At 54.3% G+C, this 23,006-nt stretch overlaps 8 protein-coding genes across 8 annotated transcripts; 4 read left to right on the plus strand and 4 right to left on the minus strand.

The window, feature by feature from the left end:
- Positions 1 to 187: 187 nt before the first annotated feature.
- On the minus strand, positions 188 to 994 carry PG998_002556 (uncharacterized protein; the record flags this gene model as incomplete). The annotated part of the gene is made up of 1 exon (XM_066869374.1): positions 188 to 994. One exon carries the CDS (start codon positions 992 to 994, stop codon positions 188 to 190), a length of 807 nt encoding a protein of 268 aa, XP_066737789.1.
- Positions 995 to 2,566: 1,572 nt separating this feature from the next.
- PG998_002557 (uncharacterized protein) lies at positions 2,567 to 3,692 on the plus strand (the record flags this gene model as incomplete). The annotated part of the gene is made up of 2 exons (XM_066869375.1): positions 2,567 to 2,626; positions 2,685 to 3,692. The coding sequence occupies 2 exons, from the start codon at positions 2,567 to 2,569 to the stop codon at positions 3,690 to 3,692; spliced, it is 1,068 nt and encodes a 355-aa protein (XP_066737790.1).
- A 53-nt stretch (positions 3,693 to 3,745) lies between these two features.
- On the minus strand, positions 3,746 to 4,346 carry PG998_002558 (uncharacterized protein; the record flags this gene model as incomplete). Its single annotated transcript, XM_066869376.1, has 3 exons — positions 3,746 to 4,094; positions 4,162 to 4,212; positions 4,273 to 4,346. The coding sequence occupies 3 exons, from the start codon at positions 4,344 to 4,346 to the stop codon at positions 3,746 to 3,748; spliced, it is 474 nt and encodes a 157-aa protein (XP_066737791.1).
- A 391-nt stretch (positions 4,347 to 4,737) lies between these two features.
- On the plus strand, positions 4,738 to 6,195 carry PG998_002559 (uncharacterized protein; the record flags this gene model as incomplete). Its single annotated transcript, XM_066869377.1, has 1 exon — positions 4,738 to 6,195. The coding sequence occupies one exon, from the start codon at positions 4,738 to 4,740 to the stop codon at positions 6,193 to 6,195; it is 1,458 nt and encodes a 485-aa protein (XP_066737792.1).
- Positions 6,196 to 8,803: 2,608 nt separating this feature from the next.
- PG998_002560 (uncharacterized protein) lies at positions 8,804 to 10,482 on the plus strand (the record flags this gene model as incomplete). Its single annotated transcript, XM_066869378.1, has 3 exons — positions 8,804 to 8,885; positions 8,952 to 9,581; positions 9,641 to 10,482. Exons 1-3 carry the CDS (start codon positions 8,846 to 8,848, stop codon positions 10,480 to 10,482), a joined length of 1,512 nt encoding a protein of 503 aa, XP_066737793.1. The 5' UTR covers positions 8,804 to 8,845.
- A 1,634-nt stretch (positions 10,483 to 12,116) lies between these two features.
- On the plus strand, positions 12,117 to 13,597 carry PG998_002561 (uncharacterized protein; the record flags this gene model as incomplete). The annotated part of the gene is made up of 3 exons (XM_066869379.1): positions 12,117 to 12,130; positions 12,573 to 13,339; positions 13,395 to 13,597. The coding sequence occupies 3 exons, from the start codon at positions 12,117 to 12,119 to the stop codon at positions 13,595 to 13,597; spliced, it is 984 nt and encodes a 327-aa protein (XP_066737794.1).
- Positions 13,598 to 16,677: 3,080 nt separating this feature from the next.
- Positions 16,678 to 17,692, minus strand: PG998_002562 (uncharacterized protein; the record flags this gene model as incomplete). Its single annotated transcript, XM_066869380.1, has 4 exons — positions 16,678 to 16,729; positions 16,805 to 16,916; positions 17,211 to 17,256; positions 17,306 to 17,692. The coding sequence occupies 4 exons, from the start codon at positions 17,690 to 17,692 to the stop codon at positions 16,678 to 16,680; spliced, it is 597 nt and encodes a 198-aa protein (XP_066737795.1).
- Positions 17,693 to 21,506: 3,814 nt separating this feature from the next.
- On the minus strand, positions 21,507 to 22,305 carry PG998_002563 (uncharacterized protein; the record flags this gene model as incomplete). Its single annotated transcript, XM_066869381.1, has 2 exons — positions 21,507 to 21,747; positions 21,962 to 22,305. 2 exons carry the CDS (start codon positions 22,303 to 22,305, stop codon positions 21,507 to 21,509), a joined length of 585 nt encoding a protein of 194 aa, XP_066737796.1.
- Between the last annotated feature and the right edge of the window lie 701 nt (positions 22,306 to 23,006).

Below are 23,006 nucleotides of genomic sequence, written 5' to 3' on the forward strand. Positions count from 1 at the left end.
CTATGCTCTCACTCAGGCCCGGTCGCCGGTCTGTCAACGCGGTTGAGTCGTGTAGTAGTAGTGAACCCTTGACGCCAAACCAAATCACCATTCATCAGTGTATGTACCAAGAGAACTAACTTCACAATATCCAAACTTCGCCACGCCTATATGAAGTGGCGCCGAGGTATATATGTATATATGCTCTTCAGCTATGGCCGGTCTTCTTCAGCAGTTCCGTCACGCTGACGACCTGGTATCCTCGCGCCTTCATCTCCTTGAGCACGGTGCGCAGCATGGGCGGGGTCCAGGGGCGGCGGTCGTGGCAGATGATGATGGCGCCGGGGCGCAGCATGCTCAGGATGTGGCGGGCGTTGACGGCCGGGTAGGGGATCTGGGGGTCGTGCGGGTAGATGCTGCCGAGGACCAGGCGGTAGCCCAGCCGGTCGACGAGCCGCCGCATCCGGTCGCTGAAGAAGCCCGAGCCGGGCCGGAAGTACTGCGGCGGCGGCGTGCTGCTGCCGGCCTCGACGTACGCGGCGCGGATCTTGTCCCGCACCGTCTCGATCTGCGACGTCAGCTCCGCGTCGCTCAGCGCCCGCGACGGCTCGTCGTGCATCGCGTGGTTGCCCAGCTCGTGCCCGCCGCGCACGGCGTCGGCGAGGATCTCCTCGCGGCCCGAGACCTGGCCGCCGATGGTGAAGAAGGTGGCGTGGGCGTCGTAGGCCTTGAGGACGCTGAGGATCTCGGCCGTGTGCTCCGAGGGCGCGTCGTCGATGGTCAGCCCCACGATCTTGTTGTGCTTGGGGTCGGCCACGTCCACCTCCCACAGCACGTCGGGCCAGCGCCGCGCGAAGTACCGGATCAGCAGCCGCGGCGGCTTGTAGATGACGTAGAAGGGCACGACCAGCACCAGCAGGATCACCACCAGCGCCACCAGCGTCGTCATCCTGCGCCGCCGCGCCCGTCGCCGCAGTTTCGGCGGCAGGCGGAAGACTGCGGGGAGGCGCACCATCTAGCGCGGGCTCGGCGGACTAGGCAGGCCGGATAGGGAACGGAGTCGGTCGGGAATCGAAGCGAGGCGTAAAGGGGGGAGGAGGAGAGAGGGCGGGGGACTAGGGTTGGTCACATTCGCATCGCTCAGCGCCAAGGGCGTTACTCCCCGTCTTTGGCTTGTCCTGGTCGTTTCCTTTCTCTCTCTTTCTCTCTTCTTCGCTGGGGTGTGCGCCCTTGGTGGAAATGGAAACGATCGGAATAGTCGGCTGGCTGCCGTTTGTGCCGGTGCGAAAGGAGGGTGTCGTAGTAGCTGTGGTTCGCTGCCGCCTGCTACATAACCATAACGCAACTATGCAGAAAAAGTTTGTCCTCGTTTCTGGTCTTGGCGTTTGGCGTTTGATAGCTACGAAGGTTTGAATGCGTGATGGATGTTCCCACTTGCTGTCCCCCTGACCATCAATGCATGAAAGAGGCTGAGAGAGGCTCTGGTTGCCGGAGGGTAGAGGGGAGCTAAAATTAGGCTATTGGGCGTAACAGCGTCGCAGCGAGCAAGCACTGACTGCTCGGCAGCACCTACGCAAATCGCCTTTTTTAGTGGGTGAGGGACACACCAACGGGCGGGACAGCGCCGTTTCCTGGACACAATCCTTACCCGCGACGCGTCAGAGCTAAATTGGACCATCCCATCTCGTCATGTTAAAGATAGAATATAAATCGACGTTTTATCCGCATTCGATCTGTTTATCATGCGAGCCGGGGATACGACAAACATATTGATCAAGGTATCGTATTAAGTGTCGGGGCAGCTTCAGTGCGCAGTGCGGCGTGCGCTGGTCCACGGTTTCTGCATGCACCCCCTCTCGATCTGCTGACCGAAGGTTCGAAGTGAAGATGCAGCGATGCAGCACGGCAGCAGACCGCTATATTCCCCTTTTACATAATTCGCTCGGTGCAATGCACTGCAATAGGTAAGAGCCTCGTGGCCTGCCGCTGCCACCCCTGGGCCCCCCGTTTACCGTCAATTGCGGCTAAAGTTGGACAGGCCAGCCACACAGCTAACCACATGCACTACACCATGGCGTTCGCTGGGAAATATTGCGTGCGCGTACTGGAGCGAGGCGCCTTGCTTTAGCCCGATTTTGTGCACGTAATGCCCGATGAGGCACCGTAGAGATCATACGGCGGATATCCAACAGCCGAAGAAGCCAAAATGGCTCACGGATTTGGGTTGGCGAAACGATGCCCATAGATCAGATCGGATCGTCAACGTCATCATCATGGCACGACGCGGCGGACGGACGGTCCGCGCAAACTGCGGGGGGGGAGGCCATCCGCACAACTGACCCTCTTCCGAGCTCGGCGCAAACTCGGTGCAAATCATAAAATAACGAGGCGGGGATGAATTGCCGCAGCATGTATGTAGCAACTTTCCAAAGTACAACAATCCTTTTGATCGTATATATTCGGCATTTGACCGAGACGTAAGCTGTAAGCCAGCAACCTTGTCTAGAACGGTGGTACTTTTGAGGTTCGGCTATTTGTTTGTGTGGAGATCATACTCCCATCATACTCCACCTTGTTATTGGTGAACATGGCTCCTCAAGGCGTCGCAATCATCGGGGGAGGTATCTTCGTGAAAGAAGAGCATCTGGTATGTGGTAGCTTAGCGCAGAACGAACATGGGCATTGTCGCTAACTAGTTGTTCTAGCCTGCCGTATTGGCTTGTCCTCAACTCTCTCTGAAGGCCATCTGGAGTCGATCTATCAAATCGGCCCAGGAGACCGCAAAACTTATCCCCGGAGATGCCTCCACCTCAGTGGACCTCTATTCCTCGGACTCTGGGGAAGGCAAGTCCTTCGATGATGTCCTGAAACGCCCCGATATCACCGGGCTGATCATGGCCCTGCCCATCACGGAGCAGCCGGCGTACATCGAGAAGGCTCTGGCAGCCGGCAAGCACGTTCTCGCCGAGAAGCCCATTGCCAAAGACGTCGAGACTGCCAAGCAACTTATCGCAAAGGCCCAGAAGATAGCGGCAGAGACCAAGGCGACCCTCTCAATAGCCGAGAACTTCCGCTTCGTCCAGGGTTATTCCTACGGCGCGGAGCAGGTCAAGCAGCTTGGCAAAGTGACCGGCTTCGTCGTGAGGATTAGCTGGAGCATGCAGACTGACAACAAATATCTCAACACGGCATGGCGTGCCAAGCCTGAGTATCAGGGAGGCATGCTCCTCGATGCTGGTGTTCATTTCACGTCGGCGCTCAGGAAATTGCTGGGCCCGGAGAATGCAGTTGACAGCGTGATTGCGCAGACATCTCTGATTCAGAGCTACCTGCCTCCGGTCGACTCGATCAATGCGATTCTCAAGACAAAGTCCAACGTTGTCGGCTCCTTCATCTTCTCGGTGGGGACAACGCTGAGCGCGTTCGACTTCCTGATCGCCTGCGAGAATGGTAGTGTTCAAGCTGAGGGAAGCAGAGTTGTGACTACTCGGGGCGCCGGGCAGAACGCAACTAAGGAGGAGAAAACGTTCGAGAAGTCGAATGGCGTGAAAGAGGAGGTCAGCGCTTGGGCCGAGTCCATGGCGTCTGGTACCCCGAACCCACAGCAGGCACCGGAGATGGCGCTTGCAGATCTAGAACTGCTCGAGGGCATGTTGACGAGTGGAGACAAGGATGGTGCGCGCCAGAAACTGGAGTTGCAGCATCACGTCTAAGAAGCTCCTCCAGAACAGAAAGTTGAATTCAATGGATATCGGTGGCACAATGCCTAGAGTTTGCTGGTTTCACCCGTGGTGACGAGAAGTTTTTGAAGTCCTTGTCGTAGTTCGTCATTCATCCCGTTGGCGTTTGGCCGTAAAGTAGCCCGATCCACAAAGACATGGACGAATTCGCCGACGGCCTTGACTCCATCCACGTTCTTCTCGAAGAGGCCAACTTCGTAAGTCACGCTGGACTTGCCCAGCTTGTTCACGCGCAGACACAGCTCGGCAACCTTGGGGAAAGATATGGCTGAGAAGTAGTCGCAGTGCGTGTGTGCCATCAGTGGGTGCTGCGCTGACGTTGGCGGTTGCAGTCCACAATGCTCCATAAGATAGGTATTGATGACTGAGTCAAACCTTCAGGGGTGTGTTTGTTAGTGCCCGGCGACGGCCACTGGGTTGCTGGGAAAGCTAGCAGCCTTACAGGAAATTGTAAACCGAGTTGTTCATGTGATCGTACATGTCGTTGTCGGCCCTGTCATTCTGTGTGAGCAACATGATGTATGCGGTTCCTGCCTGGATGGGGCTTCTCTACCATCGTGTTCGGTATTCTAGCAGGTAGGGGTAATCCTCCCTTGTCCGCTGCTTGAGTTGATTTGAGGTTGACATTTTGGTGGAGGGTGATTTTACATAAAACCGAGAATCACTTTGCTCGCGTGGATAGAATGGATTTCAGATGTATTGAGGGTGTCAAGCGAATAACCCAAGTTGAATGGCTATCGCTCGAATGAGCCGAGGCATGTTATTTGTTGGAGAGATGTTGGAAGCTTCAGATGGCAACAGCTGCCAGTCGCTATGGACTTCCGTCGCTTAGTGTACCAGGTACCGTTTAAGGCTTCATTCTGCCGTAAGCGCCCGCCAAAAATGAGAGAGCCTCAAGTATCAATATCTGTGACTCTTAGCAGTGGATTCCGTTGTATTCATGGAATCAGCAGCATCAGCCCTTATTCGGACACTAACAATTCCAACCAGTCGCCTCAGTCAAATTCTGCGTCTAAGAATGGCATCACTTGGGACGGATGCGCCCCCGGTGCCAGGGCCTGCTGCTGCTGGTCCGCCACCAGCTGTCGATGCGGCTCCGGATGCGGCCTCAGTCGTGAAGAAGAAGAAAAACAAACCCAGGATGACAGGCAAGCAAATGGAGCTTCTAGGTCCTATGTTGGACTGCGAAGTGTGGCCACGTCCCTATTATATTGAAGATGGCCTGCGCCGTTTGGCTCCCTATAATTACACCTACAACACCTGGTGCAAGGAACGATGGAGGGGACGACAGCTTCTAGAAGTCTTTGACAGTGAGTTTCGGGATCGTCCACTGGCGTATTACAAAGCTGCTATGGAGTCCGGGAAGATTCTCGTAAACGGAAAGCCTGCGATGCCAGACCACGTTTTGAAGAACGGTGACCTGGTTTCCCACAAAATACACCGTCATGAACCGCCCGTCACAGGAGAACCAATCGGTATCATCTACGAAGATGATGATATGATCGTCATCAACAAACCTTCGGGTATTCCCGTCCACCCAGCAGGAAGATACAATTTTAATTCGGTTGTTGAGATCATGAAGGAAGATCGCGGCCGGGATTGGCTTGCGTATCCTTGCAATCGACTGGACAGGCTCACCAGCGGCATCATGTTCGTGGCCAAAAGTGCCACCGACGCTGAACGCCTAGGCGCTCAGATTCGGGAAAGAAGCGTCCGCAAAGAGTATATCGCCAGAGTTATTGGTGACTTTCCTGACGGTGAGGTCGTCTGCGATCAGCCGATTCTTCAGATATCGCCCAAGCTGGGTCTCAACCGCGTGAGGGCAAGTGGAAAGGAGGCGCGAACTGTGTTCAAGAAGCTTGCATACTACCCACCGGAGGTGTCGTCTCCTGACGCCACAGTCGATGCAAACCAGCCTCCTTCGGGCACCGAAGGCGACGGGGGCAAGCCATGGTTGAACAAAGAAGGTTATTCGATTGTGCGATGCCTCCCGGTGACTGGAAGAACTCACCAGCTTCGAGTTCATCTTCAGCACCTGGGCCACCCCATTCAGAACGACCCAATTTACGCAAACCAGCGTGTATGGGGTATCAGTCTGGGCCGCGACGACCCCGACGCCAAAGAGAACACAGACGACGACATATTAACTCGTCTAAATCGCATGGGCAAGGAAGAGGTCGCCGATGCAGTAGCCTACCACGACGAAATGGTAGATGAGTACAACAGAAGGAAGGCCGAGAAAATGTCCGGTGAACTTTGCGAGGTTTGTGATACTCCTCTATACACCGACCCTGGCGAACAGGAGCTTTGTCTATGGCTTCACAGCCTTCGGTATGAAGATGCAGGAGGCGCTTGGAAGTATGTCAGCCCGCTTCCCAAATGGGCTCTACCACCGGCAGGAACAAGCGGCCCGACGGAGGTTGGGAGCATCGATGCCCTCGTCGAGGCAGTGAAAGATGACCCCCAGATGGTTTGAGAAATCATCCTCGATGTTTACAGACAAGGATGGCAGCTATGGTTCGCCATTGGGCCGCTCTCTCCTCCGTGACTCTTGGCCAACCCGGATCTTGGATTTACCAGATAAGCTCGGCCAATGAGGACAAAGACAGATACCGCAAGCATTTCCAATAGGACATATAGCCCAATCTGCCGCTGGAAAGCATTGTCAGCGGGCATACACCTTCTACCACTCTACTACAACTTATTACCAACGTGACCGATTATCAGCCAACTAAATCTGGGCCAAGCACGGATGGAATCTGGCGCACGGTATAAAGTTTTTCGATGCAGATTTCGAAGGCGCGAAGAACAAGTTCGGGCGTGCCGCTGGTGGCTTTGCCACTCACGACAAGTTTGCGGGCACCAAAGTTTATTGCCGTAGTCCACAACGGCGACGTTGGCCAAGACGCCACGTGCAGTTTCAAGAATTGACGCTGCAGCGAAGTCATGCTGACGATAACCAAATCCATCGATCATCCAAAGGTGTAACTCGCGTCAGTATGGTACTTGGGAGGACTGGACCTCTGATGGCGTTTGTTGGCCAAAAACGTGTTCGTCCAGGGATGCTGCCTTTCCGTCTGCGGGACATGCGTCAGCCGAGTACACCGTCTTTTGTTTTCCTCTCGCAAGCGATGTCGTACAGCGTCGACGGCTTATTGTGAGACATGCATCTGTCAGATATACCTCTCAGGAGCGTTCTTGGAGGTCTAGCTAGCACTTGCATTTGCATGCTCAAGGCCGATTTGAATGCAGATATGGCCAGATAGAAGAAAATCACGCGGCATTGGACCTTGGGATAGCAGAAAATAATGCACATGAACTCGAAAGGCTACAGTGTTGAACGTTTCCACAGCTCCGCAGAACAGCAGACCAGCAGACCCAAAAAGCCGGCCATTGACTGTGTGCCGCGGGCGACAAGGTGACGGATCGTGAAACGTGGCTAACATGTTTCTCTTGACGAAGCTCGAGCGTAGGAGTTACAGTGAGGGCGGCGGCCATCTCATCAGACTTCACGACGAGTGACGCAGTAGAGCAGGCAGCGGGGGTCTCTGGGCTCCCTTAGCAGTGCTCCGTACGTGTACGTGCAACGTCCTTGATGAGAGCATCCGCCTGTGATCATTCGCAGCTCACGGATCAGGGGTCTCTCCCGTCGATTCTTGGTGTGGGGTTACCAGCAAGGCACGTCCAAACGCCGACTCCACTAATAAGTACGTGTGTTGCAGCTACGCTGTGAGCAGCAGCAGCAGAAACAACTGGTGGTGGTGTTGTCGAAACGTAGCAGGACCCTCGCTAGACCGACGCCCTGGGCAGTATTTCTCTCAAGTCACTCCCACTCCCACTCCCACAGATCTCACGTCTCCGTCGGCCGGGATGGTTGAGCTGCAGACATAATATCATATTTTTTTCCCTCCCACCCCGGCACTTCCCAGCCCCGCCACCCCTCGGAGGAACCAGCAGCAGCCAGAAAGAGAGGCAGCGAGGCAGAGACAGGAGTGGAGACAATCGGGGGCCCCAAACCTGGCCTAAGAACACTAGCGTGAACTCTATTTGCGCAGCCTACCCAAGCCCACCAAGCCCACCAAGCCTACCCCAAGGCACTGGAAAAGCAAGGCACCCCTGCCTACGAGCCAAGCTGCTTTAAGCTAAGGAGAAGTGGGAAAGAACTCTCTGTTCTGCACAGGTCGAGCCAGTCAAGGTCTGCATGGCGGGCGGATGGAGAAGGAGAAAACTCGGCGGTATCTTGTACCAGACACGCCTGCCAACAGTACAACTGCACCTGCTCACCTTTGCCCGGCGATACGGCTCGGCAGAGGGCAGCCAGGTGTAGCATCGATGCCCGTGCCAGACAAAGAGGAGAACGGTGGCAGTGAGAGAGCCAGTTATGCCATGAGAGAGGGCCCTGGGTACGTGTAGGGTGCTGCTTGCTTGCTTGCATGAGCTTGTCTCCCCCAGGCCCTCTCCCTCGATCCCACTCCTGGCACTGGCATATCGGATTCACCACAGCAGCCCAAGTACCTCAGTCGCAGAATGTTTGGATCGATACCTAATGGAGTTCTGCCTATGATAAGAACGGTTACTTCCATGGATAATCGATGCAGCCATGCTCGTCAGTCCAAAGAGGCGACCTGCTCGACAACCACTAACCCACCCCCCAAGTACCGTAGGGGTATGGGTACGTGTACTGGGGGACGAGGGCCTTTCACTTGCTCTCGAAGTGCCCTCTCCCATAGCACCATCCACGGCTCCACACCAGGGCGACTATCCATCATGACCCCCTCCCATCGCCTGCGAATGGCATAGCCTGGCATGTGGCAGCAAGTCTCTTCATGCAGCCGTGCTTTCTTTAGCCTACCAGCCTAGATGGTGTAGTGTGGGTACAGTCTTCCGTCGCGAGTGCCATCAACCCTGTACAGACCCAGCGTCACTAACACACACCCTGGCCTGCCTTGATGACACCCCATCTACGTGAGATATACATTTATAAATGTCCTGCCATGACGCCAGTCCAGCAACCCTTGGCCCTCCTTGTCCACACCTCATCATCAACATCTACGATTCTGTAAACAGGTATGGCTGATGCTACTTCGTACAACTCCAGGAGTTCTTCACCACTCTCCCCCGACAAGATGACCAAGTCAGACTCCTCCAAGTCTACCAAGCGCAAGGGTAAGCATGGCCTCGTCGACCACAACTCCCCACTGGCCTATCATCCTCCTAACACGACTTCATCAGGCACTAGGAGTGTCTCTACCTTGACACCTGCTCAGCTCGCCCGGAAACGAGCCAACGACCGGGAAGCACAGCGTGCCATCCGCGCACGCACGAAGGAGCACATCGAGAACCTCGAACGGGAGATCGAGGAGCTGCGGAGCTCACACAGCCGCGATGAGACCGTCCGGAACCTGCTGAGGCGGAACAAGGCTCTCGAGGACGAACTGCATCGCACAAGGGAAAGCATGGGAATCACCAGCGGTGGCCCACGCAGCATGTATCCATCAGGTATGATGGTTTCGAAGGGTGTTTACGCGACTCGGTCTCACCATGACGCAGCGTACCATAGCCCAAGCTCACGATCTTCGCCCATGGCGCAGGGCTCCTCCGACTACCCCAGTGTCCATGACATCCCCCCGTACGACAGCATGGGCAGCTCTGGCGAACCGTGGTCGTCCACCGTCTCCTGCACCGTTCCTTCTACCGTCTCCAGTCCTTCCTCTTCCGGCGCCACCGACGAACTCGGAAGCGCCTACTTCCCCACCAGCGCTCCGACTTCTCTCCTCGACAGGTCCGGCATTCCGTCCAGCATGAACTCGCCGACGGCTTCTTGCCTGAACGGCAAGATGGGCTACGATGATATGAAATCAGGTGAGTTTGCACCCTTTGGCTTTCTGCGATGATGTGAGGGACTGAAGGTCTAATTAAAGTCAGATCTCGGCTGCACCCAAATCAATGTCCTCCCCATGCCGCCGGCGTACCACCAGCCTCCGCCGTGGAACATGTACCCCATGTACTACCAAGGCTCCCCGGCTCTGTAGAGAGCTCCCGGCACGACAGTTTGCATCACTGGGAAATCCCAGTTTCTGTTGCACCACCTACCACCCACAGCGATGCACTCTTGAGCGGCTACATCCAGGATTGTCGGCGCCTGGTCAACCTAGCCGGCGGTCAACCACACCCAGAAATCATTTACGGACCCACCTGTCCCAACGTTCGTCCCCTTGTCGAAGCTCACTGGAGCGTCGAATCGAACATGGGACTTGGCCGGAACCCTCCTCATCCTTCTCCCCCGAATCCATTAGTCGATCTACTGAGTGCCTTCCTCGACAAGAATGGCCTGCTACGGGTGCTCGAGCGAGTGGGCTCCTTCGTGTTGTGCCAAAGGATGGTAGCATGGCTGATATACCCAGCCCAGGAAACCCACGCCAGACTAGGGTTTCTTGCGCCGCGCCCAAGCCAGCAGAACATTGCACACAGCCAGTGGATCGACTTCTTGTTTTGGGGACCGCTGAGAGACGTTGTGCTACACAGACAGGAGTACGCCACGGAGGAATTCATTCAGCTTTATTGTACAAACTTGCGTTTACTGAATTGGCACGGGGGAGTAGCCCAGGCGTTTATCACGGATCATTCCAACGGCGCACTGTATCTTACGGACGCATTCGTCCATCACGCCTTGGAAATCAGGAATTGGGCATTAGGCGAGGCTTTTGCCAGGCGTTACCCGGAACTCAGAGAAATGGTGGCGATGGAGCCCAGGGACTTTTAGGTCCTCTAGACGGCATTGGCGCAAAAGGGGATTCAGTCATGTTTTGGTGTTATTGTTTTGTTTTCTTCTCTCTCCCCTTTTGGTTGTTTTTTCTTCTCTTTTTTATGGCTTTACACATTAGGCGGAACGGGCAGCGTTGCAACTGGCCCTTGGAATCGGGAGGCGCTAGCCCACGGGCATTTTGATACCACGGGGTATTACGGCGTTGCGGATGATGTTTTATTGACTCTCATATCAAAAAGTGGGATGGCTGCGACAACTATCCATCACCAAACCAGGGGGTGTTACGGGACCATGATACTCAAAAGAGATAACTTTGCTTGGCATCTATTTTCCTTTCTCGACGCTGTTTTGATACAAGTCTTTTTCAATATAGATAGAAAGCCATGAATGTAATAAACCTGATTTCACACATGATCTCTTCTTCTCGATTTGGGTGAAGTAAGCCAGCTTTGTCCACGAAGGCGGGGATTACTTTGTTTGGTCGCCGATTGGCAGCCCACAGCAAATGCTTAGTTGCAACAGACCACAGAGCCCGTTGACAAGAGATGTCCCCATAAGGCGACGACAACGACTCGTAGAATCTGGAGAAGCTGTGTAGCTAGCCCTCGGAAGCAAACGCATGATCCGTGCCAACAGCAAGCTGAGTCATGGATGGCATTTCCAGCAATGTCTGCTGCCCAGGAAGTCACCAAGCTCCCCAGAAGCCAGTCAAGTGCAATTGGAAAGTGGGAATGCCGTTGGACCTCAAACGAGCGCCCGGTCTGGCCACGTACATGAGAGAGGAGACATGAGAGATTGCGTTCATTTTGCTGGCCAGAGACACAGAAACGGAGCCACTGCCGCGGACGAATCTTGATCTCGACCGGGAGCACACCTACCCGTTTCAGCCAATGCGAGATGGTCAAGGTAGCGGAAACGGAATTCTCCATTCATGATCAAATTATTACATATGGAGTCTGGACAATGGAGAATGGACATGTCTCCAGTTCACGTTCACCAGGAGGCCCGCTTCTGCGAGGAAAACAACACTTAGAGGTATGGATCGTATTAGTTAGTGGTGGGCCAACCAGCGACCTCCCCCTGGTAGTCTCATTAGCTAAGAGGTGCAACCCAGGAAAACAATGGGCTGGCTGGCTATGATATGATACTACGACTATGTGCGTACGTGCTACGGGCAGGCTGCTGATGGTATACGACTGCCCTATCTTACGCGCTAGAGGTGCAACGGCCACAACCGGCCGAGACGGACCAGACATGGCTGAAAGGCCCCGTTCGAGATCCATTATCGGCTCGAATCTCCCTCCCCCAGCGCGCTGTCTGTTCACAAGCTTACACTCGAGCCCAGCGCTTGCGGACTGGGGAGCAACTGCCGCAAGCAATGGTCCGACGGTCTTTGGAAGACGAGACCCGTCCGTCGGGCTGTCTATAGACTTATTAGCTAATCGCGTCGGATGTGGCTTGTATCACGTTGCAGCCTGCATGCGAGAAAAGCAGCTGCCAAGAAGGACTCGACCGTCAGCGAAAGGGCCCGGTGGTTGGCTAGACAGACGCTCTGCTTTGCCTACTGCACTACCTTACGACAGCTATTCCTCTACATAGCATAGCATCCCATTACTATTACATACACAACCATGGTGGGTTCTCGGTCTGCCTTGCCTACCCGCTTTCCATCATGCCGCCCACCTTTCTTCACTTAGGCAATAAACGAGGAGGGGGAAGACGGCGCACATACACGCGCGCACGCACGCACACACACACACACCCGCATATGACGACCGGCTCTCGCTAAGCAGCAATGCCGAGTGCCAATGCATCGCACCAGAAGGGATCGTCGTAGAAAGTTCAGAGAGGCAGACAGACCCAGCTCGCCAGCTTCGTATACATAGTTCGTAGGCCTGGAGGGCGGATAAACCACGGCCATGCACGGAGTGACACGACGACCCCTTGCGTGTTCCAGGGGACCCGGGTATTTGCGCGGACACGGCTCAGGCTGGTGGTTGACTAAACCGGCTATACCTTGCCGTAGATCATCGATGGCCTTGGAAGATCTACCACTAGCGAGCCATTACGCTGCCATATGCATGCAGAAAGATTGGTAGAGCCCCACAGCGAGCCACGGGCAAGGTACAAGGGGAAGCGAGAGACGAGCCCTACTGGCAGCTGGGAAGTCGTCGCACTCGCTCTGCCTCGCCCAGATTGAAAACAATTTACGGCCCTCGCAACGGGTCCCCGCCGACTGAAAACACCCTGCCCTGTCCTGGGCCCGATGCCCGCCCTGCAACTGCAACGCAACGCCCTGCAAAGCCCTGCAGGGCGGTGAATCTCCATGAGACGACCGACTCTTTCGATTCTCGCACGAGAGAGATATGGGGGCACCGAAATATCGGAGCTATTGCGGTCAAGGCTAGCCAAGCATGCCACTGCCACCCCAACGAAGCTCCTCCACCCCTCCTCCCTCATACATTCGACCAACTAGCAGCGTTGTCTTGCGTGGAAAACAAGACCGGAAGCCTAGAGCTAAGGCGAGACTACCGCGGCCAAGGGCGCATGGGATCGAGAATCAATTGCAATCGAACAGAAGACTCGGAAAGAACAGCGAGAGAAGAAGATGAGAAAGACGTTTGTGGAGATGCACCCTCGCTACCGTCCGTACCCAGACGAGACCCTGCCCCAACTAACAATTTAGGCGAGCTGCCACTTGGAAGCACTGCTGCAGCAGCGCTACCAGGATCAACGACGCAACGGCTGCGTACCGACTTGAGCAGCAGCACCCCCCCCACACCCCTCTCTTTCGTCAATGCGCCGTCGGTCCATCTGGAGATACCACAGTGGCAGCAGATGGACGGATGGAGTTGTACGAGGGCATGTGGTTTGAAACAGGGTGCTATGCCCTTGGCTGAACTTTAAAGTCGCTGGTCTTTGTGTCGTGATGCCCACGCACACTCTTCTCCTCGACCACGATACAGCTCGACACTCGACACTCGACACTCGACACTCTCGACACTCTTACGCCTCGTACGTCATTCTGCCAGGCGTCGACCTGGTTTCGATGCCCGCCTGTCCCCTTCTCTGCAACATTCTCCTCAACAGAGTTCGCGCCGTCTTCGCTTGAGAAGGTCCTTCCCCGCGTTCGAGAAGAAATCCCGCACCCTCCTTCGAGCCTCGTGCAGCAGTCCTGGGCGAGCCAGTCTGTGCACGTTGTGTCTGCCACAACACGTGGCTTGGCTTGGTCGGAGCCGGTAGCCATGTCGAGAGCCTGACACCACGCCTGCAGTCCAATGGCCGAGTTAGACGCAACGGAAACCCAATGAGACTCCCCTTTGACTTGGATATCGAACCTGCCCCGCAGCGAGTGCCTGCTTACTACGTAGAGGAGATACAAACCTACGGCTTTTTCACACTGTCGAAATTTCCGCATTGAGTAGTTGAGAGTTACCCGTGGTTACATTAGGGCGAGAGAATGCCCATGCAAAAACGCAGGGCCCAGGGGTCACGATCTCCAGGTGGTACCACGACGTTTGGGACCCCCTGAGAAACATCAGCCTCCTTTTTCAACTAGCAACGGGGATACAGAGCCGACAAACAGAAGACACACACACACCCACACCACATAGGCGGGGAGACGGCATTGCTTTGTTTTTGTTTTTGCTTTTATGCTTTAGTCGTCGGTGACGGGCTCAAAATAGTACGGATGTCAGCTTCCCGGGTGGCTGGACGCGAGACGGGGCTCCCGTCAACGCCCAAACAAGCCACAGCAAACGCCATCCCCCCTACTGACTAGAGCTAACAGGCATGTTCGCCAATCCGGCGGCGCGGATATGAAAGCACAACATTGTGGCAGGTGGCGTTCGGGATCGTCCCGATGAGCTACCGGCTTTCTCTCCGACGCTCGTCGGGAGCTTCTCGTAGTTGTGGCATGGGGTGAACAGTACATCAATCCCACCATATCGGTTAAAGGGACATCACTGCGCACATGCTACGTATGTCTGCAGGCTGGTCTTAAATTCCTGCGCGCTCTTGTACTTCACCATCGGTTTCTACATAAGCGTCCTCCGAGATACACGCCTCGTATGACAGTCGACCAGACGGAAACATCTCCGGTCCCCAAGGCCCGCGCTCATTCACAAGTAGAGCCTCTACACTACCACCCTTGCTTAATCTGGATATTTGATTTTCCCTGGGGCCCAGGGCTCAGAGGACGGGAGACCAAAGCAGATATGCTTCTTTTCCTACCTTCCTGTTTGAGAAAGCGTATAGACCCGCTCCCCCGTCCAATTTCAGCATCCCGAAAACGCATCTAGGGTTAAGACACAGCGTATCCAAGGCCATTCATCAATTTGATGTTTGAGAGCATTGCGCAGGTAATGGGCTGACCCTTCTAGTGTCTAGCTGTGGCTTTACTCGAAATGGAATATGCAAGCCAATTATGATACAGAAAAACAAATACCAGCTGTCGAACGAAGACGCCGAAGAAAAAGCAACGGAAGCGACATGAACGGCGTTCTTTCGCTAACGCTTGTGTTGCGGAGTCGGCTGCATCCCGCTTTCGGGTCTGATTCTCTACATAGCACATGATCACGATCTCAGCAAATGACGGCACCACGCCATCGCCCACAGCATATGCGTCTTGTTATTTGTTGCAGTATACAGCCTGGCGACCGACAGCGGGGACTCCTTAATAAACTTGCAACCAGCGCGCAGTGCAAACCTGAAGTGTGAAAACTTAAATACGGTCTGTGTATTTTCATCGCGTACAGATAACGACAAAATAGCATCACATTAGGAACAAAACCACGTGCGACGGGCAGATCCATATACGGATTGGGCACGGTCCCGCGTCTGATGTCCTAACAGGGCAATCCGTTAGTATACGCCTCATGCCGGGATTACGCACAGCGGTTGCAACCAAGACAAGGGGAAGGGAAATTAGTCAGGTAGGCCTGTCGACTTCCGAGCAGGGGATCGGTGGGAAAGAGCAAGGATATCAGAAAGAACCCTGTCTCTTTTCCTACCTGGATACACGTCTCTCTTCTCCGCAAGGCCGAATTCCCCTCCCACCTGTCTGCCCCTGACGAGCGAGAGCCAACAGCGTGCCACAGTGGTCTAACGGAACGAGGAGAAAGATGCACAGTGACGCATCGCCAAACCTTAAAACCCCGAAGACGGCTTACTGTACCCTGTGACGGTCATCATCGGCGTGGGCTTCTCTCGTGTTACCTACTGTTGAACGACGATGTCTCGGTCCCGTTATCTGTGATCGGATCGGGGTGAGTGACAGCATGGTATGTTTGGGGATATGCGTAATCTTTCGTTGTCGATCGTCGAGCCACCATCAAGGTGGACATTTCCCCAACATATACCCACTGCCTTGGCCTGATAACAACATGCCTTGGTTTTTTGAAGGATGTCCTGCCAAAAAGAAAACCCAATCACTGAACGTTACCCAATCTACACTAACTGGCACATCCTTTCTTTCACGAGCCACTCTGCGTTGCCGCCGAAGTCGCAACCAGCGGCAATGTCGGCGATGGAAATTATACGACGTACGCGCAACTCGTCGCACTTCCGCCGCTAGTAGTGCGTTTTCCGACTGCAGCATAGCTGTAGCATAGCTGAGCTGCATGCTGCTTTCTTTTTCTTCTTTGCCCCCTTCTAGGGCAGCATCTAGAGGATTTGTGATGCCGATCGATGGCTGGTCGCCTCCCGCGTCGCCCAATCGTTATCAGAAGCTTCTATCGATGATTCTAAAACCCTTCCAAAGCAGTGACTAAAGAAGCTAACGCTCTCTAGACCGGAACTAGAAACTTTCTAGAAGTCTTCTAGCGCCAATATATCTCTCTTGGTGGTGTGCCGGGCCGCGTGGAAATCCGAGCCGCCGAGTCATGAACGGCGCCGCTGGTCCTGCAAGCGGTGGCGGTGACGGTGGTGGTGGTGTGGGTGTCACCCCGTACGGCCAATCGGCTCCGTCATCGTAAGGAGGGCCGGCCTGGGCGAGCTACTTTTCTTTGGCAGATAGGCTTCCGACAGGATACGATGTGATTGCCATCAGTATGCCTAATGCTTGCTATCGACGTGCTTCTACGGCTAGAATCTAGCTTCTACCACTAGGGATCGGCCCATCCATTTCCATCTCATCCTTGGATGGCGGAAGCGACTGATGATGGAGTGATCGCTATTGCCCAAAGTTCAAGATCACAGGCGGCGCGCGAACCACGTGCGTGACATCGCATCAAGGTTTGCGCCGCTGCGAAAGCGTTGCAAAAGTGCTGATATGTCTCCCAAAGTACATGTACGAGTCCTCTCATGGAGCAGTACATACTTGGGATTCTCAATAGCTGCTGCTCGAGGGCCCTTGTTGCGGCGCGAGCGTCGTGCTTGAGACACGGCAATAAGCACACTAGAAGAATTTCCTATGATACGCATGGCCTGTGCTATATTATCGAGTTCAAAGTTGACTATCAACGGGGTTATTTTTCACAACAGACTGCTTCTTTTCACTCTGATAGCGCGACTGCGGTGTGGGCATAGGAGCGCCTTCTACTAGCTCATCGCTTTCCCCTCGCCACCTCGTGGCGAGCTACCACATCATGCGTGGCCTTCCCGCGCTCTGTGATATCACCATGGTCTGATTCCTATCTCAAATTCATCACATCATATCACCATAAACCACTGCTACTCAGTATCATGACTGCAATTATCATGCTGAAGCGGCGAATGGACCATACCACTCTGCCATACCATCGCTGTGTCAACCTTGCTGATGCCACATAACTGCTTCCAAGGCATAGTGAAGTCTCTAATCCCAACCTCGAAAGCTTACCTTGCCTTCTGCTGCACGCATCGCTACGGCCTTGGAGGCTTCATGGGACGATGATGCTGTAGGGGTTTTCTGTAACTTTCTACTTGTTCGGCTAGCTGATAATCCCATGCGGCGCGAATCATTCAGGAGCCACCGGGACCTGTTGCTGAGCTGGCTCTTTGAGATATCGTCTTGCATCTCATGACGAGCAAAGCTTGGCGGTGTGCCTATGCGCAACAGCCTGGGATGAACTCTCTCCGACTTTCCAGAGGTGTCTGCTTTGAGCCTATTCACCTCGTCGTCGGCTGTTAGACCGGCTTGCGAGTTGAGTACTGCGCCGCGCGCACGACCGATGGTAAACAAGGCTTGTGCATCAGACTCTACTATCTTGCCAGCGCTCCCATGCATTCTGGGGGGCACCAGGTGATCGTGCTCCCCAAGACCTCTGGGGTTTCAAATGTGAACGCTAGCCATGGTTGGTATGCGTACGGAAACACGGTACGACAACGAGCAGGCTGCAATCATAAGTTTTGGTTTATATTGACCAAGGAGAGGGGGTAGAGAGAGGGGTATCTCCAAATCCTCCCCAACTCACAGGCTCACCCCAGCTCAGAGCGTCACTCTGGTCGTCTGGAATGGCCATTGGCGCGCACACCCTGTACCCCTCAGGCGAATTTGACTTCATCGCATGAAACTCTGTTCCAACGGTGACATCGTTTGGTCAATATGAGAGAGTTCATACGAACAAATAACAGAGCAGAGTTCTCATCCCGGAACCTACTCCGCATTCCAGAACGAGCGAAGAAGAAAACTAAGTGTCGGGACGAGATCAAGGGTCCAAAGCTTGGGTCTTTAGGTTCACAACTCACCCGATTATCTCAATCATCTGACGTACATGTTTGGACTTGCTATCGTTTTCCTGCGTACTATATCGTGGTAGTAAGCTGTCAGGCGCGCAGACAGACATGCACACACGTAGGCTATCTGGGACGACTGCCATTGCGATATTGATAGATTTCCAGGCTGCCCCATAGGTGATAGGGTTCTCTTCTGTATCATGGGCCGATCTAGATTGATGTCTTCGATGATTTGCCCCAGGGATCTGAGGACGGCTAAGGTGCCAGTCGTTCCTGGGCCCGCAATCTCTATACGTTGGGTCTCGTTCGTGGTGGACCACCAGCAAACCTCTTTTGAATTGCTGAAGACGCCCACGGCCGTGCTCCTGCAGAGGGATTATCAAGAGGCAACGAGTCATAGGTAGTACGATGTTGCTGCTGCCTCCTGTCTGATTGGGTAGCCGGATTCTTCTTCTCGTCGGGGCGACTGACGCCCATACCAACCTATGCCTGTATCCCAGCATATTTGTCGGTACATCGACGATGATATGATAGGGGTCGTAAACCATGTTCTACCCTGCCTCATCTTCCTGATCGAAAACGACATCGCCGACGCCGCAATTAACGCGGAAGCTCTTAGTGCTTCCGTCTCAGCTTGGTCTTTGTTGCCCGATGACCCCCATCACGCGGGCATGATTTCCTCATGCCCGACTGCGAGCTTCACATAGATGGACGGGCCAGATAGAGGTCGCTGTTCCAGAACTTACTCGAGCACTCCAGGCTCGAAAGCCCCGGGGCAGCGAGAGTGATGCCGATTATCACATGTCTGCAAAGAGGAAGGAGAAGAATGAGGAAGCTGGTAGGTAGTGTGCGCGAATTTCTTCTGTTCGGGGCGGGGAATGCCTTCGTTTCTTTCTGCCATGTCTCTCCCCTGCCCTGTCTTCTCGGTGTCGTTTCGAAACCAAAGCACTTGAACAATGAAGCGAAGTAAGACGGCGCGCGTCAGCAAACGGACGTCAAGCGGCCCAACAACACACGGGCCAGCATGGGAAGAAATACCGCAAAACCTAAGTCATGGGGGTTTCTTCTTGTCGCCTTCCCAGTCAAGGAGACGATGTCGGAGACAAAACAGTACACCTGCATACACATGCATACACCTGCCTACCTACTTACTCAAGCATCTGTTGACCTGCCCAAACCAGATAAGGTAAGCTCTACGTAGTACAAGGAAGAGACCTACCTACCTACCTACACACCTACCTGCGGGCGAGGGTTTTGCTGCTGGCGTGTGGTGGACCTTACGCGCACGTATGTCGCCAACTGCCACAGAAATGCTTATCTTATTACTGTGATGCCACTCACCCCTGGCTCTGTGGAATGACAACGAGCCAAGCCCCTCTGCCGGATGCAAGAAGGGAATGGAAGAAAATGACGCGTCCCAAGCCCCGGATCAAGGGGAACTGGCATGATCCGTGACCCGGCCACCTCTCCTCGGGACTTTTTGTCCGCCGAAGAGGCTATCTATCGGGTTGGGTTTGGTTTGTTTTGGGCTTGGCTGCTGCTTCCCATGTCCCACCACTGACACCAGCAATACGGCCGGCCGGCCACTCGATGATAATGTTGTTGTTGTTGTTCTCCACGCAAGCCTGCCTAGCAATGTATGTTCGCGGCACAATATGTTTCCGACGGTGCCTCTGTCGGCCGAAAGTGCCCACGGGGCAAGACCCTGCCATGGCCCCGAGAGAGTGCGTTTCCCGTGGCACGGATCAGCATGCTTGTACGTACAGGGCAGGCAAGGTGGGCAATAACGAAAAGAAAAGTGGCTGCGGAGTATCATCAATAGTAAACAAAGGGCGACCATCCACCCCGTCAACGTCCCGACCCCCCACACTAGAGTGAAGAAGGAGAGGGAGAGAGACAAAAAACTCTGCTTCCTCAAATGGTAAAGACTGGAAACGAGAGCTACGCTTCGTGCTCATGGATGAGGGGGGTACGTTGTTGCAGCCAGCTCACCACTCACTGGCACTATCACCATTACTGCTGCTGCTATTACTACTGCAGCCACTGCTACCAATGTTGCTGCCGCCACTGGCACTGTTACTGCTCATCTCCCCCTGTGAGATGCTTGCTTAGCCTCTTCTGGTCACTTGCGCAGCCGGCCGGCCCCGGTCCTTCCGCGGGACCTGGCGCGATGTCATGCTATGCTATACATACATACCCTGACGACGTGTGATAGCCTCAAGGGGGTTGACACTTATGTATGATCATAATGAATTGAGTTTACTGTCGTAGATGCTAGCTTACTAGGATACTCTGCATGAAAATCATCTTTGGAGTGCGGAAAGGGGTAAGGGGGCTGTACAAAGCCCCTCCTGCGCAAAGGGATGCTCGATGCATGTGTCCAAAGCTACGAAGGGGGGAGAGATATGGGGTCGCTGGATTGTTCCTGATTAAGGAGGGACGACGCGGCAGTAGATTTGGCGATGTGCCATATACGGTGGAAGCCCCCCTAGGATGACTGACTGGAGGGTGATGACAGGCGGTTAGCAGCTGTATAGGAAGGAGCTTCTCGTGTGATTTGACTCGTGGTTGAACGACGTGGCTCACGAAGAGGTGGCTCTTTCCCTTCGCAAGGTAGGCTTGAGTTAAGTTTCTCGGCTTGTAGGCACATCCCGTGGCTCTGTAACTTTCTAGATGGATGGCCTTGTCAATCGCTATCTATTGGTGTCTTACGGTATAACGGCAGGATCACAGCGGGAAAACACCGTCCAAGATGAGTTGTAAACGAGCACCTGTCAAGGCGAACTCGCTTTGCAACACTAAACCATCTCGTCATTCATGTTTCCCGCTCTCATGAGACTGAGCGCTGGGACTTGCCCCTATCCCGCAGCGCTCGAATGTTGACATAGCAAGTGGTTCGAGCCTCTTAGACACGAAGAAACATCGTTTCCTTCTGTCAGTGCCTTGTGTGTTACAGTGGCAGACAGATGCAAACGTTCACATACGATGAAATTGTGTGGCATACACCGATACCTCCCCCCTTGCCTCATCCACCTGTATTGCTGCAAGGTTCCTGTGACAGAAAGCAGAGCACATCCGTTCTGAGTATGTAGTTGATCTTATTATTGCACTGTAGAACTCCATGGGTATCACCAACACCAGCCGATCCTTTTAATCACCTGTTCTTTATAAAGAAATTCTTATCAAACGGCACAGGCCTCTCCTGGGGCGGCGTAGGCGCGGGATACTCCTGATCGGCGCACTCGGCCTCACAACCAACCTGTTTGCCGATGGGTGCGGAGAAACGGAAGTCGGCCATGCCGCGAACCCAGCGGTCGTCGGCAATCTTGGTGTTCTGCTGGTTGCCTGAATGCCCGTCATATATGTTAGGAAACCCATATGCTTCTCAGGGGAAAGGATGACTTGCCCTTGGCGTTGCCAATGTTCCGGCTGCAAACCCGCGCAACGTATCCGTACACATCGAGCTTCTTGGTCGATTCCCAGACCCTGTGACACTTGTTGTCGTTGCCTTGCCACTTGCAGCCACTGTTGGTCTGTTGATGATCACCAGGGGCGAGGCATATACTGGTCGACTTGGCCTGCTTGTTGCGGGTGAAGCTGACTTGCCTGCCCTCAACCACAAAGTCGGTTTCCAAAGCACTCCAGTCCAGCCCCTGACCGGGTTCCGCGTGTGCGCGAGGCAATCCGGAGTCCCAGCACTAACAGTCGTGTTGACCCAATCGGTGTAGCTGACTTGCGTCTCGGCAAGCCAATACTCGGTCCTATCGTTTCCGTCAGATCCCCTTCATTTCTTCAAAGCCCTACCCGGCATTGTACTCACCGGCACTGGAACTTGGCCTCCCCTTCGCCCCACGCATCCAAGCATGGCGCGTCCAGTCCTTGGACCGTCGGCACTTGCGCCCCCTCTGCGTACTGATACCGAGACTTGACGTCAAGGACGAAACTGGGATCCTTGTCGCAGTCCGGTATCTCGTCTGGAAACTTCACGATGCCGCCGGCCTGCTGCCTCGTCTCCATCTGCTCGCCTGAGTGGCGCTTGTACAGTTCCGTAATCGAGTTTCGCACCGCATGCTTGGGTGTGATCTCTTTGGACGAGTGATCTAGAGAGGGACGCCCCGCCGCCAAAGGTAGAAGGGCAATCAATATGGAATGAGGACGTCGCATCTCGCCGTCCAAGATACATGTGGCAGGAGCGGGCGTGCTTCGGAGGTTTGTGATTAGACTGGATGACCAATGTAGAGAGAATAGTAACAACCTTCCATGATTGAATGACGATGTTAGTTATGTACATTGGTTTAAGTCCAAACGCGCCGTCTTAGCCGTCCTGCGATGTCGTGCCACCAGTTAGGTGATAGTGGCTGTGTAAAGGATGCCGGGCCCGAACGGGGGCGACTAGCGATACGGGAACCGAGTAGACCTATATATAAACCATAGTCGCACAGAAAACATGGTGCCCTCACGTAATCCGGAGCAGCAATCGGTTCCGGGGTATTCGGTGGTCATGATACAACTGGCTATCGATGGAATCCTCAACGTTAGAGCAATTAGTTATGGCTAGTTCACAGTAACACCATGTCAGCATTTACGGAGACAGCCCGAGTCCTGGAGTTTCTGCCTGTCAGATTGTGCGGCACAGCAACTTACACGGCACAGCAAAACCCTTGGCCTTGCTAACCTTGCCGGCCCCCAAATCATCTTCTCCAACAAAACATTCGATAAGGAGCGCCAAGTTCCCGCATTCGATTCTAATTATAGCCGATGTGCCACAAGGAAAGCATGGGCGGGTTTCCAGTAGACGCCCTGCTTGTATAAGTGAAGACCACGCGAACCGCCTTCGTCCGCCCGGCCATCTCTCGTGTTATACA

This window comes from Apiospora kogelbergensis, assembly GCF_038363985.1.
Source record: "Apiospora kogelbergensis strain CBS 113332 chromosome Unknown utg000001l_segment0_segment0, whole genome shotgun sequence".
NCBI classification, from domain to species: Eukaryota; Fungi; Ascomycota; class Sordariomycetes; order Amphisphaeriales; family Apiosporaceae; genus Apiospora; species Apiospora kogelbergensis.